Source organism: Oryctolagus cuniculus, chromosome 16 (genome assembly GCF_051225735.1).
Source record: "Oryctolagus cuniculus isolate XC-2025 breed Fujian yellow rabbit chromosome 16, ASM5122573v1, whole genome shotgun sequence".
Classification (NCBI taxonomy): Eukaryota; Metazoa; Chordata; class Mammalia; order Lagomorpha; family Leporidae; genus Oryctolagus; species Oryctolagus cuniculus.
In genome coordinates, this window is record NC_142882.1 from 17,415,309 (window position 1) to 17,433,148 (window position 17,840).

Here is a 17,840-nt window from a genome sequence, read left to right on the forward strand (position 1 = left end):
TAATGAACTAGAGAAGGCTCCATAGGTACAATATGAGTCAGGTATGCAAGGGTAAAGATATAATGTTTCCATAAAGAAAGAGCAAAACAGGAAATCTCAGTTACAAAAGAAGATGCATGAAAGCCATGAGAGCCTCATGTGTGATGTGATGAGCCAGGTGAGATTTTAGGGTCTGGATGCTGAGTTTTGCTGCCTTCCAATCTGTGCTCTAAATAGCTTGCTGACTGAGAAGTCTCCAAATAGCCCTCTTGATGTCCCTGTTCCTCAGGCTGTAGATAAAGGCGTTGAGCAGGGGGATGACCACAGTGTACATCACTGAGGCCACTGCACACTTCCTGGAAGAAAGTGAGGCTGCTGAAGTGAGATACACCCCAAGGGATGTTCCATAAAATAAACATACAACAGTCACGTGAGAGCCACAGGTGGAGAAGGCTTTGTACTTCCCACCAGCTGATGGGACTCTCAGAACGGAGGAAATGATTTTGTAGTAAGAGTGGAGAATCCCTGAGATAGGGAGAAAACCATATATGATGCCAACAAAATATATGGCTGTGTCATGAGTGAAAGTGTCAGAGAAAGCAAGAGTGAGAAGCTGGGAAGGTTCACAGAAGAAATTAGAAATGTCAACATCTTTGAAGCAGGTAGCTCTTAATACCATCAAATTCTGCAGCAGAGATTCCAAAAGGCTGGCCACAACCGACACTGAAACCAAGAAGCCACAGCGGCAGGGGTTCATGATGACCTGGTAATACAATGGATGACAAATGGCGACAAACCGGTCATAGGCCATCACGGTCAGAAGCAAATCATCCATGCACCCAAAGATAATAAAGAGAGACATCTGTGTCAGGCAGCCCACATAGGAGATGCCTGTGCTGTGAGTGTGGATGTCCACAATCATCTTGGAAATCGTGGTGGAAGTGAAACCCACATCAGCCAAGGACAGGTTGCAGAGGAAGAAATACATGGGGGTCTGGAGGCGGGAGTCTGAGCTGATGGCCAGGGCGATGAGCAGGTTCCCGAGCAGCGTGATCAAGTACATGGACAGGAACAGCACAAAGAGGAGAAGCTGCAAGGCTGGATCTTCTGAAAAGCCCATGAGATGAAATTCTGAGACTTGTGTGAGATTTTGTGTTTCAAAACAACCTGGACTCCTTTTGGAAAGGAAAGTAGGATTGGTAAAAGGAAACAGATAAACTGGCACCCAGCACTCCATATGTCTTCAAGTCAAGTTTGTATGGGTATAGCATGAGGGTAACGCTAGTGTTCACAGAATAAGTTGAATTCAAAGAAAAGGGTTTTCTTGTAATACAGTTGTGAAATTCATGCATTTTTTGCATGATACAGATTTTCCCTGTAGCTTCTGGAACTCCACTTTCATATTCACACTCAGTAACCAAATTCTGTCATCTTTCTCAATGGTGACAAACTCAATCTTCTGAGAGATATTATGATTGGTTTCTGTGCTACCTCTCTCTATGTAAAAGCTTTAAAGAGTCTCACAATTTTTGGAAAGCCAAGAACATTAGAACTAACAAGTCTATGTTCAGAGTCTAATGCAATCTAGTATTTATGACAAACAGTCTAATTAAAGGAAATTTAAAAACAGTTAAATATGCCTTTTTTATTTTAAGACAATGGAACAAATTCCTTTCAGTCACAATTTTTATAAGTCATCTATAAAGCTACAAATGTATTGTCTGAACCCCAAACTAACATTGATTGTTCACAACCAGGAAATACTGTTGTGTGTCTGTTGTCTTCCAGGGATCTACCCATTCCTGGCTTTTCTGACTCCCCTCCTTCGTGGATGTATGTGCTCACTCTAATATTGTTTAACTCATTTGCTTAGAGAGAAAGAATACTCTCATCCACTGCTTCACTCCACAGATGCCTGTGATGGCTGTGGCTGGAACAAGGTAGAAATTGTGAGTTCTTAATCCTATCTCAATCCAGGTCTCCCCTGGGTAGAGACTCAACCATTTGACCACTGCCTGCCAGGATCTGTATTCACAGGAAGCAAGAGTCAGGAACCAGGGCCAGTAATCAACCCTAAGTACTGTGTGGGAGCTGGCACCTTAACCACTATGCTATTTACACTCACTCCTTTTTGCCTCTTAGTGCCATTTAATATATAACTCCAGTCCTTAGCTTTGGTGGACTTCAAATTTTCATAAAAGTCATTGTCTAATACACATAGTCATGTGAAATCAATGACCACCATTGGAACAATAGTGCATTCTGGACCTGTCAATGATTAGAAACAGTGAACTATTAAGAACTATTTGAATTTTTTAAATTTTCTACAGGTTTCTTTGTATGGTCCCCTGAGAATCTTAATAAATGCCTGATATATGAGAGCTTTTTACTTTGAACATTTTTAAATTTTTTCTTATGTGTCACTTAATGGCCTGGCAATACTGCTTGGTTGTTTTTCTGATCATAAACCATTTGAGCTGAGTGATATCAGGAAAGCTCCAAAGACAGCTCTGAGTCCCAGACTTCCTATGCATAATTCAAGGATTTTTATGTCACCACTTCCTGGTACATGAATTTTTCTAACTTCAGCTGCCTAAAGGCAATGTTAGTTTATTATTTTGCTAGGTTATACTGTCATTGAATGGTGAAAAAATGCAAAACAGAATTCCAGAAAATAATGTAAAGATACTCAATAGTTACCACTTCTGTAAAATAACAATAATAATTATCTCCCTTGTAGAGCTGTTGTAAGAAAAATTTTTTAAATATGTTATTAAATTTCTGTTATTTTATTTGAAAGGCAGAGAGATCTGGAGTAAAAATGATAGAGAGACTGATCTTCCATCCTCTGGTTCATTCCCCGAATCCCTACAACAGCTGGGGCTGTGCCAGGCCAAAGCCAGGAATAAGGAACCCCATCCATGTCTCCCACACAAGTAGCAGGAACCAAAGTACTTGGACCATCATCTGCTGTCTCCCAGGCATATTAGCAAGAGGCTGAATTGGAAGAAGAGTAAGCCAAGTCTGGAACCGGGCAATGTAATATGGATGAAGCAGCTTAACCTACTTTATCACAATGCCTGCCCCTCTGAGTCAGCAGTAATTTCTGCATCCCTAAATAGTTTTCTCTAAAACTTACCTGCAAAGTGCTTGAAGCTCATCTGAGTAGAATTATATACCTCTTGCCCATGAAATGTACAAGTATACATTGATGCTTGGGTTTAAGTCTCTCTGTGAAGTGCTCATGTCTCCTTCATATACTTTGATTGTTTCCTGTCCTTACCTGAGAGAGGAACATCATTTCATTTGTCTATTTATTCTGACAATCTTTCAAAAATTCTTGTCTCCATATCACACAAATGAGAATAGCTATAAGATATGTGCATGGAATAGAGTTGTTTGAGTTGCAATATTCAGTGCACAGGCAATTTTACTATTAATCATTTACATCTGCTGCCCCAATAAAACAATTGTAATCAACTTACATCCTCTTATTAAGATATACCATTGAATATATATCCCTGGGTTATATCTAGTCATAATCCCCCCATGATTACTCACTGAGATGTTTCATCTTGTAGACAGAATAATATTTCCATTTGACTCCAGTGAAGGAGACAGTGCTCTGAGAAGGGGTGAGGAAATCAATGTTTCCATCCCAGATCATTCACCCACTACAGGCACAATGCGTGTGAATCTCTGTACCCCTGTGTGCTTGTATTGTCTACTGGATACAGGAAGAAGAACACACATATCTATGACAGGCGTAGCATCTAAGGAAGTTTAGAACCAAAATATTTGGTCACTGTGACATTTTAAAACACAGAATTTGGGGCTGGCACTGTGACAGAGTAGACTAAGCCTCTGCCTGTGGTGCCAACATCCCATTTGGGCACTGGTTCAAGTCCCAGCTGATCCTCTTCTGATTCAGCTCTCTGTTCTGGCCTGGGAAGGCAGTAGAAGGTGACCCAAGCACTTGGGTCCCTGTGTCCATATGGGAGGCTCCTGGATTTTTGGATTGGCCCAGCTCTAGCCATTGTGACAGTGCACCAGCAGATGGTAGACCTTTCTCTGTCACTCCCTCTCTGTCGGTAACTCCGCCTCTGAAATAAATAAATATTTTTTAAAATACAAAATACACAATTCTCTCATTATGGAGATAGCAAGTTTGTCAGTGTATACCATTGTCCAAGGCACGGGAAGCTACAAGGATATCCAACTCAAAAATGAGTCTCACCCACACAAAATGTTTGCCCCTTCTCAGGTTTTTTTTATTCTATATAAAACAACCTCTGCCTTGATTTTTGAATAACTATAAACAATAGTAATGCTGCAGATGCTACTGATGAGATTATAGGACCCATGTTACTGAGTATGGCCAACTATTGTGAGCCAAGGTAAGGTCTATTCATTATTTAACATTTTTTTGATGCCTCCTCTGTGCCAAGAAACAGATTAGTATCTGAGGAATCTGAAATGAAAGACAGTTCTTCAGCAAATACACAGCAAATACGTTTGTGAGGGTATGTCTATGCTCCAAAATGATTTTGGATGATTGGGATGTATCTATTATCAGTACAAAAATTACCCAGTGAAGTTCTATCAATGAGGCATCATCTCAGATGACAACGCAGATTCTCAGGATACTGACAACCTGCCCTACATCAAAGAAATCATCAGTGGAGCAGGCAGGAGTCATAATGACATTGAAAGTCTCTGGATCCAATTTATCAAAGACCCCCATTTTCTCCCAACCATCAGGGAGTGTTAGAGCACCAGAGATCAAAACCACAGGTTCTACAAGTTCCTTTAAAATCGTTCACAGTTTTTTTTTAACTTTTATTTAATGAATATAAATTTCCAAAGTATGATTTATGGATTACAATGGCTTCCCCCACATACCACCCCTCCCACCCACCACCCTCCCCTTTCCCACTCCCTCTCCCCTTCCATTCACATCAAGATTCATTTTCCATTATCTTAATATACAGAAGATCAGCTTAGTATACATTAAGTAAGGATTTCAACAGTTTGCTCCCACACAGAAACATAAAGTGAAAAATAATAGATGATTTTTTTAAATGATGATGAAATCAGATCAGCCCTATTGTCATGTTTAATCCCAGTGAGAGTCAAGTTGGGAGTTGATAATTTCTTTTTTTTTTTTTTTTTTTACAGAGGATCAGTTTAGTATACATTAAGTAAAGATTTCAACAGTTTGCAATCCCATAGAAACACAAAGTGAAATATATTGTTTGAGTACTCGTTATAGCATTAAATCTCAATACACAGCACATTCAGGACAGAGATCCTACATGAGGAGTAAGTGCACAGTGACTCCTGTTGTTGACTTTACAAATTGACACTCCTGTCTATGGCATCAGTAATCTCCCTATGCTCCTGTCATGAGTTTCCAAGGCTATGGAAGCCCTCTGAGTTCTCCGACTCTTATCTTGTTTAGACAAGGTCATAGTCAAAGTGGAGGTTCTCTCCTCCCTTCAGAGAAAGGTACCTCCTTCTTTGAAGACCTGTTCTTTCCACTGGGATATCACTCGCAGAGATCTTTTGCCAGAGTGTCTTGGCTTTCCATGCCTGAAATACTCTCATGGGCTTTTCAGCCAGATCCGAATGCCTTTACGGCTGATTCTGAGGCCAGAGTGCTATTTAGGACATCTGCCATTCTATGAGTCTGCTGAGTATCTCACTTCCCATGTTGGATCACTCTCCCCTTTATTTATTCTATCGGTTAGTGTTAGCAGGTACTAGACTTGTTTATGTGCTCCCTTTGACTCTTAGTCCTTTCATTATGATCAATTGTGAACTGAAATTGATCACTTGGACTAGTGAGATGGCATTGGTACATGCCACCTTGAGGGGATTGAATTGGAGTCCCCTGGTATGTTTCTAACTCTACCATTTGGGGCAAGTCAGCTTGAGCATGTCCCAAATTATACATCTCTTCCCTCTCTTATTCCCACTCTTATGTTTAACAGGGATCACATTTCAGTTAATTTTCAACACTTAAGAATAACAGTGTATTAATTACAGAATTAAACCAGTCATATTAAGTAGAACAGACAAAAAAACTACTAAGAGGGATAATATATTAAGTTGTTCATTAACAGTCAGGGCTATGCTGATCAAGTCACCGTTTCCCATAGTGTCCATTTCACTTCAACAGCTTTCCTTTTTGGTGTTCAGTCAGTTGTCACCGATCAGGGAGAACATATGGTATTTGTCCCTTTGGGACTGGCTTATTTCACTCAGCATGATGTGTTCCAGATTCCTCCATTTTGTTGCAAATGACTGGATTTCGTTGTTTCTTACTGTGGTATAGTATTCTAAAGAGTACATATCCCATAATTTCTTTATCCAGTCTACCGTTGATGGGCATTTATGTTGGTTCCAGGTCTTAGCTATTGTGAATTGAGCTGCAATAAACATTAATGTGCAGACAGCTTGTTTGTTTGCCAATTTAATTTCCTTTGGGTAAATTCCAAGGAGTGGGATGGCTGGGTCGAACGGTAGGGTTATATTCAGGTTTCTGAGGAATCTCCAGACTGACTTCCATAGTGGCTTGACCAGTTTGCATTCCCAGCAACAGTGGGTTAGTGTCCCTTTTTCCCCACATCCTCGCCAGCATCTGTTGTTGGTAGATTTCTGCATGTGAGCCATTCTAACCGGGGTGAGGTGAAACCTCATTGTGGTTTTGATTTGCATTTCCCTGATTGCTAGTGACCTTGAACATTTTTTCATGTGCCTGTTGGCCATTTGGATTTCCTCTTTTGAAAAATGTCTATTGAGGTCCTTGGCCCATCTCTTAATTGGGTTGTTGGTTTTGTTTTTGTGGAGTTTCTTGATCTCTTTGTAGATTCTGGTTATTAACCCTTTATCTGTTGCATAGTTTGCAAATACTTTTTCCCATTCTGTCAGTTGTCTCTTGACTCTCCTGACTGTTTCTTTTGCAGTACAGAAACTTCTCAATTTGATGCAATCCCAATAGTTAATTTTGGCTTTGACTGCCTGTGCCTCCCGGGTCTTTTCCAGAAATTCTTTGCCTGTGCCAATATCTTGAAGGGTTTCTCGAATGTTCTCTAGTAACTTGATGGTGTCAGGTCATAGATTTAGGTCTTTAATCCATGTTGAGTGGATTTTTGTGTAAGGTATAAAGTAGGAGTCTTGCTTCATGATTCTGCACGTGGAAATCCAATTTTCCCAGCACCATTTATTGAATAGACTGTCCTTGCTCCAGGAATTCGTTTTAGATCTTTGATCAAATATAAGTTGGCTGTAGATGTTTGGGTTGATGTCTGGTGTTTCAATTCTGTTCCATTGGTTCTTGTGCCTCCATATGAATTTCACCACCATTTTTTCCAGATCTGAGAAGAATGTCTTCGATATCTTGATTGGTATTGCATTGAATCTGTAAATTGCTTTTGGGAGAATGGACATTTTGATGATATTGATTCTTCCAATCCATGAGCATGGAAGATTTTTCCATTTCTTGGTATCCTCTTCTATTTCTGTCTTTAAGGTTTTGTAATTTTCAACGTAGAGATCTTTAACGTCTTTGGTTAAGTTTATTCCAAGGTATTTGATTGTTTTTCTAGCTATTGTGAATGGGATTGATCTTAGAAGTTCTTCCTCAGCCATGGCATTGTCTGTGTATACAAAGGCTGTTGATTTTTGTGCATTGATTTTATACCCTGCTACTTTGCCAAACTCTTCTATGAGTTCCAATAGTCTCTTAGTAGAGTTCTTTGGGTCCCCTAAATACAGAATCATATCGTCTGCAAAGAGGGATAGTTTGAGTTCTTCCTTCCCAATTTGTATCCCTTTAATTTCTTTTTCTTGCCTAATAGCTCTGGCTAGAACCTCCAGAACTATATTGAATAGCAGTGGTGAGAGTGGGCATCCCTGTCTGGTACCAGATCTCAGTGGAAATGCTTCCAACTTTTCCCCATTCAAGAGGATGTTGGCTGTGGGTTTCTCATAGATTGCTTTGATTGTATTGAGGAATGTTCCTTCCAAACCCAGTTTGCTTAGAGTTTTCATCATGAACGGATGTTGTATTTTATCAAATGCTTTCTTGGCATCTATTGAGATAATCATATGGTTTTTCCTCTGCAGTCTGTTAATGTGGTGTATCACATTGATTGTCTTGCGCACATTAAACCATCCCTGCATACCAGGGAAAAATCCCACTTGGTCTGGGTGGATGATCTTTCTGATGTGTTGTTGCATTCAATTGGCGAGAATTTTATTGAGGATTTTTGCATCTATGTTCATCAGGGATATTGGTCTGTAATTCTCTTTCAGTGCTGCATCTTTTTCCAGCTTAGGAATTAAGGTGATGCTGGCTTCATAGAAAGAATTTGGGAGGATTCCCTCTTCTTCGATTGTTCTGAATAGTTTGAGAAGAATTGGAGTTAGTTCTTCTTTAAATGTCTGGTAGAATTCAGCAGTGAATCCATCTGGTCCTGGGCTTTTCTTTGTTGGGAGGGCCTTTATTACTGTTTCAATTTCTGTCTCAGTTATGGGTCTGCTTAGGTTTTCAATGTCTTCCTGGTTCAATTTAGGTAGGTTGCATGTGTCCAGGAATCTATCCATTTCTGATAGGTTTCCCTGTTTGCTGGCATACAAGTCCTTGTAGTAATTTCTGATGATTCTTTTTATTTCTGTGGTGTCTGTTGTTACATTTCCTTTTTCATCTCTGATTTTATTGATTTGGGTCTTTTCTCTTCTTTTTTTAGTTAGTTGGGCCAATGGGGTGTCAATTTTGTTTATTTTTTCAAAAAACCAGCTCCTCGTTTGGCTGATTTTTTGGAATGTTTTTCTTGATTCAATCCTGTTGATTTCTTCTGATTTTAATTATTTCTCTTCTCCTACTAGATTTGGGTCTGGTTTGCTGTAGGTTTTCTAGATCCTTGAGGTGAATTGAAAGCTCATCTATTTGGTGCCTTTCCAATTTCTTGATGTAGGCACCTATTGATATAAACTTTCCTCTTAACACTGCTTTTGCTGCGTCCCATAAGTTTTGGTATGTTGTGCTGTTATCCTCATTTACTTCCAGAAAGTTTTTGATTTCTCTTTTGATTTCTTCTATGACCCATTGTTCATTCAGGAGCATGTTGTTCAATCTCCATGTGTTTGCGTATGCTCTAGGGATTCCTGAGTTGCTAATTTCCAACTTTATTCCTTTATGGTCTGAGAAGCTGCATGGTATGATTCTAATTCTTTTGAATTTGCTGAGACTTGCTTTATGGCCTAGTATGTGGTCAATCCTAGAGAAGGTTCCATGTACTGCTGAGAAGAATGTAAAATCTTTAGCTGTAGGATTGAAAGTTCTGTATATATCTGTTAGATCCATTTGGGCTATAGTGTCGTTTAAATCTACTGTATCCTTGTTGATCTTCTGTCCTATTGATCTGTCTATTTCTGAGAGTGGAGTATTGAAGTCCCCCAGTACTATTGTATTGGGGTCTAAGTCTCCCTTTAAGTCCCTCAACAAATCTTTTAGATAAACCGGTGCCCTGTAGTTAGGTGCATATACATTGATAATTGTTATATCTTCCTGTTGAATTGATCCCTTAATCATTATGTAGTGTCCCTCTTTGTCTCTCTTAACTGTTTTTGTGGTAAAGTTTATGTTGTCTGAAATTAAGATGGCTATGCCCACTCTTTTTTCATTTCTGTTGGCATGGTATATCTTTTTCCAGCCTTTCACTTTCAGTCTGTATGGATCTTTGTTGGAAAGATGTGTTTCTTGTAAGCAGCAAATAGATGGGTTTTGTTCCTTAACCCAATCAGCCAATCGGTGTCTTTTAACTGGACAGTTCAGGCCATTCACGTTCAATGTGACTAATGATAAGTGGTAACTTTGCCCTGCCATTTGCCAAAGATAAGTTCTAATATATGCTTTGAATTCCCTGTGATCTTTTGCTGTGAGGTTTCCTTCCTTGGTTTCCTTCCTTTACCTTCTTTCATATTGATGACCGTGTTTCTGTGTTTCTGTGTGTAACACATCTTTAAGCATCTTTTGCAGGGCTGGACGAGTGGCAACAAATTCTTTCAATTTCTGTTTGCTATGAAAAGTCTTTATTTCACCTTCATTCACAAATGATAGCTTTGCAGGATATAATATTCTGGGCTGGCAGTTGTTCTCTCTTAGTACCTGGGCTATATCTCGCCATTCCCTCCTAGCTTGTAGAGTTTCTGATGAGAAGTCAGCTGTGAGTCTGATTGGAATTCCTCTGAGAGTAATCTGACGTTTCTCTCTTGCACATTTGAGGATCTTTTCTTTATGTTTCACTGTGGAGAGTTTAATTACCACGTGTCGTGGTGAGGATCTCTTTTGGTCGTGTTTATTAGGGGTTCTGTGGGCTTCCTGTACTAAGATTTCTCTGTCCTTCTCCAAACCTGGGAAATTTTCTGCTAATATCTCACTAAAAAGGCCTTCTAATCCTTTCTCCCTCTCCATGCCTTCAGGAACTCCTAGAACCCGAATGTTGGGTTTTTTAATAGTATCCTGAAGATTCCCGACAATATGTTTTAGATTTCTAATTTCCTCTTCTTTTCTTTGGTCTGACTGTATCCTTTCCTGTTCTCTGTCTTCTAAGTCCGATATTCTCTCTTCTGCTTCACCCATTCTGTTTGTAAGGCTCTCTATTGTGTTTTTCATTTGATCTATTGAATTCTTCACTTCAGTCACTAACACAGTTTCCTGTTGTACTAGTTGTTTCATTTCATTTTGATTCCTCCTTAATATTTCATTTTCAAGAGAGAGATTTTCTATCTTGTCCATTAAGGATTTCTGTAGTTCAAGAATTTGTTTTTGAGAACTTCTTAATGTTCTTATCAATTTTTTGAGATCTGCTTCTTGCATTTCTTCTATGTCATCATCTTCATAATCTTGAATTGGGGTGTCTTTTTCATTTGAGGGCGTCATGGTGACTTCCTTGTTTTTATTACCTCGGTTTTTGTGTTTGTTATTTGGCATATTGGAGATATTTGGTTTCTTCACTGTGGTGCTTTTTCTTGTTATACTATGACTCTAGATTAAGTGGACTATCTGTTTTTGATGGAGCCTTAGGGCTTGAGATGGGTGTGGCCTGAGAGCTCTGTTTGGTGTGCCAAAGGTGACACTCCCAGGTTAGGTGTGGTAAACCTCTCTCTCTCTCTCTCTTTTTTTATTCAAAAGGGAAGTAATTCCGCACAGCTGAACAAAGTTGGAGGTAGTTTGCAGGCAAATGATATACCCACAGGAGCCAGAGATCGGAAGCTCTTTCCCAAGGACCACACAGGGAATCTGTTCTGCCCTCAGAGTGGGCTCAAATTCTCCTTCAGTCTCCCACTGGGTTGCCAAAGTTACGGAATTGTAGCGTCTCTGGAGAGTGCTCACATGAATTCGAGAACCTGATTTTTTAAATACTCAAATCTCAGCAGAGAACACAGTAGTGCATACAACAGGGAAATACAGCCCAGTCAAAGGAAACCTTTACATCTCCAGAAATAAATTAGAAAACCTTCCTAAAAGATATGGAGTTATTGAATCTACTCACAACTAAATAAAACAAATCCTCTTTAAAATGGTCAAAAGCTGAGGCCAGTGCTGTGGTGCAGTGGGTTAAAGCCCTAGCCTGAAGCACTGGCATCCCATATGGGTGCCAGTTCTAATCCTGGATACTCTTCTTCCAATCTAGCTCCCTGCTATGGCCTGGGAAAGCAGGAGAAGATGGCCCAAATCCCTGGCTTCCCTGCACCCACGTGGGAGACCAGGAAGAAGTTCCTGGCCACTGGATACAGATCAGCATGGCTCCAGCCATTGCGGCCATCTGTGCAGTGAACCAGTGGGTGGAAGACCAATCTCTCTCTTTCTCTACCTCTCTCTCTAACTCTGTCTTTCAAATAAATAAAATAAATCTTTAAAAAATAAATAACATAAAAACTAGTCAAAAACTAAAAGATGACACAGATAGACAGCTTAAAGCCAACAGGAAAACATGAATCAAATGAAAATAAAAATAAAGACACAGGGCCAGTACTGTGGCATAGTAGACTAAGCCTCTGCCTGCAGTGCCAGCATCCAATATGGGTGCCAGTTGGTGTCCCAGCTGTTCCTCATCTAATCCATCTCTTTTCTACGGCCTAGGAAAGCAGTAGAAGATGGTTCAAGTGACCCCTGCAGCTAAGTGGGAGACCTGAAAGGAGCTACTAGCTCTTGGCTTCAGATTGGCCCAGTTCTGGTCATTGCAGCCATTTGGGGAGTGAACCAGTGGAAGGAAGACTTCTGTTTCTGTCTCTTCCTCTAACTCTACCTCTCAAATAAATACATAAACTCTTTTTTAAAAAAAAGACACTTAACAAAGACAGTAACAGAAATAGTGCAGATGAAGAATAACCAAACTAGAACATTAGATAGAGTGGTCAACAGCAGACTTTTCAAGTAGAAGAAAGAATCAGTAAACTATTTTACTTTTCAAGTAATTTATTTATTAAGTTATATCATTCTTTTTTAACACTGTGTTTCAAAATAGCTTTAACAGTGGAGGATGGCCCAGGTCCTTGGGCCCCTGCACCCACATGGGAGACCTGGAGGAAGCTCCTGGCTCCTGGCTTTGGATTGGCACATCTCTGGCCATTGCGGCCATCTGGGGAGTGAACCAGTGGATGGATGACCTCTCTCTCTGTGTGTGTGTAACTCTGACTTTCAAATAAAATAAATAACGTAAAAAAGCTTTAAAATTACAAAAATAAAAATGTGAGGTAGTAAGAGGCCCCAAGTACCCCTCACCCCGTAACCCCTATTACCTCTCATATTAACATCCTCATTACAATTAATGAACCATACCAAGATTCCCCTATTTTTTAATCCAAAAACCTTTTATTCACTCCATCTTCATAGCCTCTACTAATCAACATTCTGTATTCCTATTGAATTGGGTTTTTTTTTTTCACATGAAATTTTCAAGTAAAAGGAATACAGAGTAAGAATGAAGAGAAGTATAGCAGAGAACCAATTTGAAGAAATAATGACTGCAAATTAAAACTTCCCAAATTTGAGGAAGGAACTGGACATACACATTCAAGAAGCTCATTAAACTGCAATATTAATAAAGCCAAAAGACTACCACAAAAAATTATAATGAAACTGTCCAAAGTCAAAAAAAGGTGAAAATCTGAAAGCAGTGAGTGAAAAGTGACATTACATAAAATGAAGCTGCTTAAAAACCAACAACAGAGTTTTTTTATCAGCATAGTTTTCAGCACATACCTACAGTGCTTTAAAAATTCTTAACTCAGTCTTAACACCAGTTCAAAAAATGAGAATCTCTGGTGGTGAGACACAGGCCTGGATTTGTTGAAGCTCCCTGGGTGATTCCCTAAAGATGAGCAGCAATGTGCATCCCCACAGACACTAGCACAGATAAAGAAAATAGATAAAAACTGTGTATGGAAAGCACATATGAATTATGGTAAAGAGGCAAGCATTAAGGATACAAAAAATTGTTTATCCAGGATACCTGGATTATTAATTACATACTGAAGAAGGCTCCATAATATAAAAAAAAAAAACTCAGGCATGAACTGGTTAAGATGTGCAAAGTTTTTTTTAAGATTTATTTATTTATTTATTTGAAAGAGTTAAACAGAGAAAGGAGAGGCAGAGAGAGAGAGGGAGACAGAGAGAGAGGTCTTCCATCCTGTGGTTAACTTCCCATTGGCTGCAATGGCCAGATCTGTGCTGATCCAAAGCCAGGAGCCGAGATTTTCTTCCAGTTCTCCCATGCGGGTGCAGGGACCCAAGGACTTGGACCATCTTCTGCTTTCTCAGGCCGTAGCAGAGAACTCGATCAGAAGAGGAGCAGCTGGGTCTAGAAATGGTGCCCATATGAGGTGCCGACACTTCAGGCTAGGGCATTAACCCGCTGTACCACAGCACCAGTCCCTAGATGTCTAGTTTTGCTGCCTTGTCCAAACTCCCATCCAATGGAGGGCACAGGGACTGAAATTAGACTTTTATTGAGGAGCCTCTGCATAGTGCTCTCGATGTCCCTGCTCCTTAGACTGTGGGAGTGACCACACTGTACACCACTGAGGCCACTGCACACTTCCAGGGAGAAAGTGCCAAAACTGAAATCAGATACACCCCAAGGCCTGTTCCATAAAGCAAGGAAACAACCAACAGGTGAGAGTCACAGGTGGAGAAGACTTTGGACTTCCCACCTAGTGATGGGACTCTCAGAATGTAGGAAACATGTTCATAGTAAGAGTAAAGGATCCCTGGGGGGAAAAAAAAACCTACATGATACCAGCAAAATAAACAAATGGGTGATGGTGTCAAGGCAAGTGAGGTTGAGAAGGTGAGAAGGGTCACAGAGAAAAGAGAAATTTCAACATCCTTGAAGCAGGTAACTTGCAAGACCATCAAACTGTGCAGCAGGGAATCCAAAAGGCTGGCCACAACTGACACTGAAACCAAGAAGCCACAGCATTGGGGGTTCATGATGATCTGGTAAGGCAATGGGTGACCGATGGTGACAAACTGGTCATAGGCCATGACAGTCAAAATCAAATCATCCATGCAACCTTAGATGATGAAGAAAGACGTCTGTGTCAGGCCGCCCACATAGGAGTTGACTGTGCTATGAGTGTGAACACCCACAATCATCTTAGGAACTGTGGAGGAGCTGAAACCCACGTTAGCCAAGAAGAGGCTACAAAGGAAGAAGTACATGGGGGTGTGCAGGTGGGAGTCTGAGCTGATGGCCAGGATGATGAGCAGGTTCCCAAGCACCGTGATCAGGTACATGGATAGGAACAGCAAAAGACACTGAGGGGCTGCAAGTCTCAATCCTCTGTGAAGCCCATGAGATGGAAATCTGAGACATGTGTGAGATTTTGTTTTCCAATGTAACCCATACTCCTTCTGGAAAAGAAAACAGTGTTGGTAAAATGATGCAGATGAATGGTCACATAGCACTTGTATATATTTTCATTTCAGCTGGTCATGGGTATAACACAAAGGTAACTCATAGGTGTGTGGAATAAATGAAATGAAAAGTTTTCTTGCTGCAGTGTGATTTTGAAATTCCTATTTTGATTCATGATATGTATCTTCCACAAAGTTTTTTTAATTAATTTATTTATTTGAAAGAGTTACAGCCTTTGCAGCTCATGACAAGAGCCTAGGGTGATTACTGATGCAATAACCAAGAGTGTCAATTTGTTAAGTCAACAACAGGAGTCACTGTGCACTTACTCCTCATGTAGGATCTTTGTCCTTAGTGTGCTGTACATTGAGATTTAATGCTATAACGAGTACTCAAACAGTATATTTCACTTTGTGTTTCTATGGGGGTGCAAACTGTTGAAAGCTTTACTTAATGTATGCTAAACTGATCTTCTGAAAAAAAAAAAGAAAGAAAGAAAGAAACTATCAATTCCCAACATGACTCTCACTGGGATTAAACATGACAATAGGTCTGATCTGATTTCATCATCATTTAAAAAATCATCTATTATTTTTCACTTTATGTTTCTGTGTGGGAGCAAACTGTTGAAATCTTTACTTAATGTATACTAAACGGATCTTCTGTATATTATGAGAATCGAAAATGAATCTTGATGTGAACGGAAGGGGAGAGGGAGTGGAAAGGGGAGGGTTGCGGGTGGGAGGGACGGTATGGGAGGGAAGCCATTGTAATCCATAAGCTGTACTTTGGAAATTTATATTCATTAAATAAAAGTTTTTTTAAAAAAAAGAGTTACACAGGCTGAAAAGCCCATGAGAGTATTTCAGGCATGGAAAGCCAAGACACTCTGGCAAAAAGATCTCTGTGAGTGAGATCCCAGTGGAAAGAACAGGTCTTCAAAGAGGGAGGTGCCTTTCTCTGAAGGGAGGAGAGAACCTCCACTTTGACTATGACCTTGTCTAAACAAGATAAGAGTCGGAGAACTCAAGGGGCTTCCATAGCCTTGGAAACTCATGACTGGTGCATAGGGAGATTACTGATGCCATAAACAGGAGTGTCAATTTGTAAAGTCAACAACAGGAGTCACTGTGCACTTACTCCTCATGTAGGATCTCTGTCCTTAATGTGCTGTACACTGAGGCTTAATGCTATAACGAGTACTCAAACAGTATATTTCACTTTGTGTTTCTTTGGGGGTGCAAACTGTTGAAATCTTTACTTAATGTACACTAAACTGATCTTCTGTTAAAAAAAAAAAAAAAAAGAAAAGAAACTATCAATTCCCAACTTGACTCTCACTGGGATTAAACATGACAATAGGTCTGATCTGATTTCATCATCATTTAAAAAAAAATCATCTATTATTTTTCACTTTATGTTTCTGTGTGGGAACAAACTGTTGAAATCCTTACTTAAGGTATACTAAGCTGATCTTCTGTATACTAAGATAATCGAAAATGAATCTTGATGCGAATGGAAGGGGAGAGGGAGTGGGAAAGGGGAGGGTGGTGGGTGGGAGGGACGGTATCGGGGGGGAAAGCCATTGTAACCCATGAGACGTACTTTGGAAATTTATATTCATTAAATAAAAGATAAAAAAAAAAAAAAAAGTGAAAAGACCATAGTTCAACAGGAATATAGGTAAGGGCTATTAACAATAATCGAATGGAAAATGACCATTTCACCTATATATAGTAAATTTTAAAATAATCATACATCATGAAAACCACAGTAGTATAACCTTCTTGATCATTGGTTTTACAAAGATATAAAGCAAATATTGATACAAAGGCAAAAAAAAAAAAAAAAAAAAAAAAAAAAAAAAAAAAAAAAGAGTTACACAGAGAGGAGAGGCAGAGAGAGAGAGAGAGAGAGAGAGAGAGAGAGAGAAAGGGGTCATCAATCCTATGGTTCGCTCCCCAATTGGCCACAACAGCCGGAGCTGTGCTGATCTGAAGCCAGGAGCCAGCGGCTTCTTCCTAGTCTTCCACCAGGTACAGGGGCTCAAGGACCGGGACCATCTTCTACTGCTTTCCCAGGCCATAGCAGAGAGCTGGATTGGAAGTGGAGCAGCTGGGTCTTGAACCAGCGTCCATATGGGATGCCGGTGCTTCAGGCCAGGGCATTAACCTCCTGCACCACAGTGCCAGCCCCATTTTAAAACAGATTTTATTTATTTGAGAGGTACAATCACAGACACAGAGGGAGAGACAGAGAGAAAGATCTGTTATCCTCTGGTTTACTCCCCAAATGGCCACAGCAGCCAGAGCTGAGCTGATCTGAAGCAAGGAGCCAAGGGCTTCTTCCAGATCTCCCATGAGGGTAGCAGGGGCCCAAGCACTTGGGTCATCCTCCACTGCTTTTCCAGGCCATAGGCAGAGAGCTAGATCAAAAGTTGAGCAGCCAGGACACTAACCAGCGCACACATAGGATGCCAGCTCTACAGGTGGAGGCTTACCCTACTACACAATAGCACCTGCCCCCACAAAGTTTTTGAAGACCTGCTCGTATTTACACTTTGGAGTGTTCGACGTCTGTTACCTCTCTCAGTGATTTCAAACTCAGTCTTCTTAGGGATCATCCATGATTGGCTTCTGTGTTATTCAGCTCCTTTTATACTCAACCTGCTTCAGAGAAACTCAACTGAACAATGTTAGGCAACCAAGAACATTTGGAACTGACAAATATATGAACATAAAGGAAATTAGCAGCAAAACACCTTAATTTTCTAAACAATGGTGCATATTCCCTTGATTCAGAATGTTTATAAATATTCTATAAGAGCTGCCAGTGCTTTTTCTAAACACTAAATTGAAATAGACGGTTCACAATTAGGAAATGTTTGTGTCCATTGTCATCCAAGTTCATTTGTACTTGGTTTTTTCT

At 40.1% G+C, this 17,840-nt stretch overlaps 1 protein-coding gene and 1 long non-coding RNA gene across 3 annotated transcripts in view; one reads left to right on the forward strand and one right to left on the reverse strand.

Annotated features, from left to right (window-relative positions):
• The window catches only part of LOC149121549 (uncharacterized), a 49,098-nt gene that overhangs the window by 19,307 nt on the left and 11,951 nt on the right, over positions 1-17,840 (forward strand). The gene's annotated exons all lie outside the window — the stretch shown is intronic.
• Positions 209-1,099, reverse strand: LOC149121550 (olfactory receptor 7E178-like). The gene has a single exon (XM_089316281.1). The coding sequence runs from the start codon at positions 1,097-1,099 to the stop codon at positions 209-211; it is 891 nt and encodes a 296-aa protein (XP_089172407.1).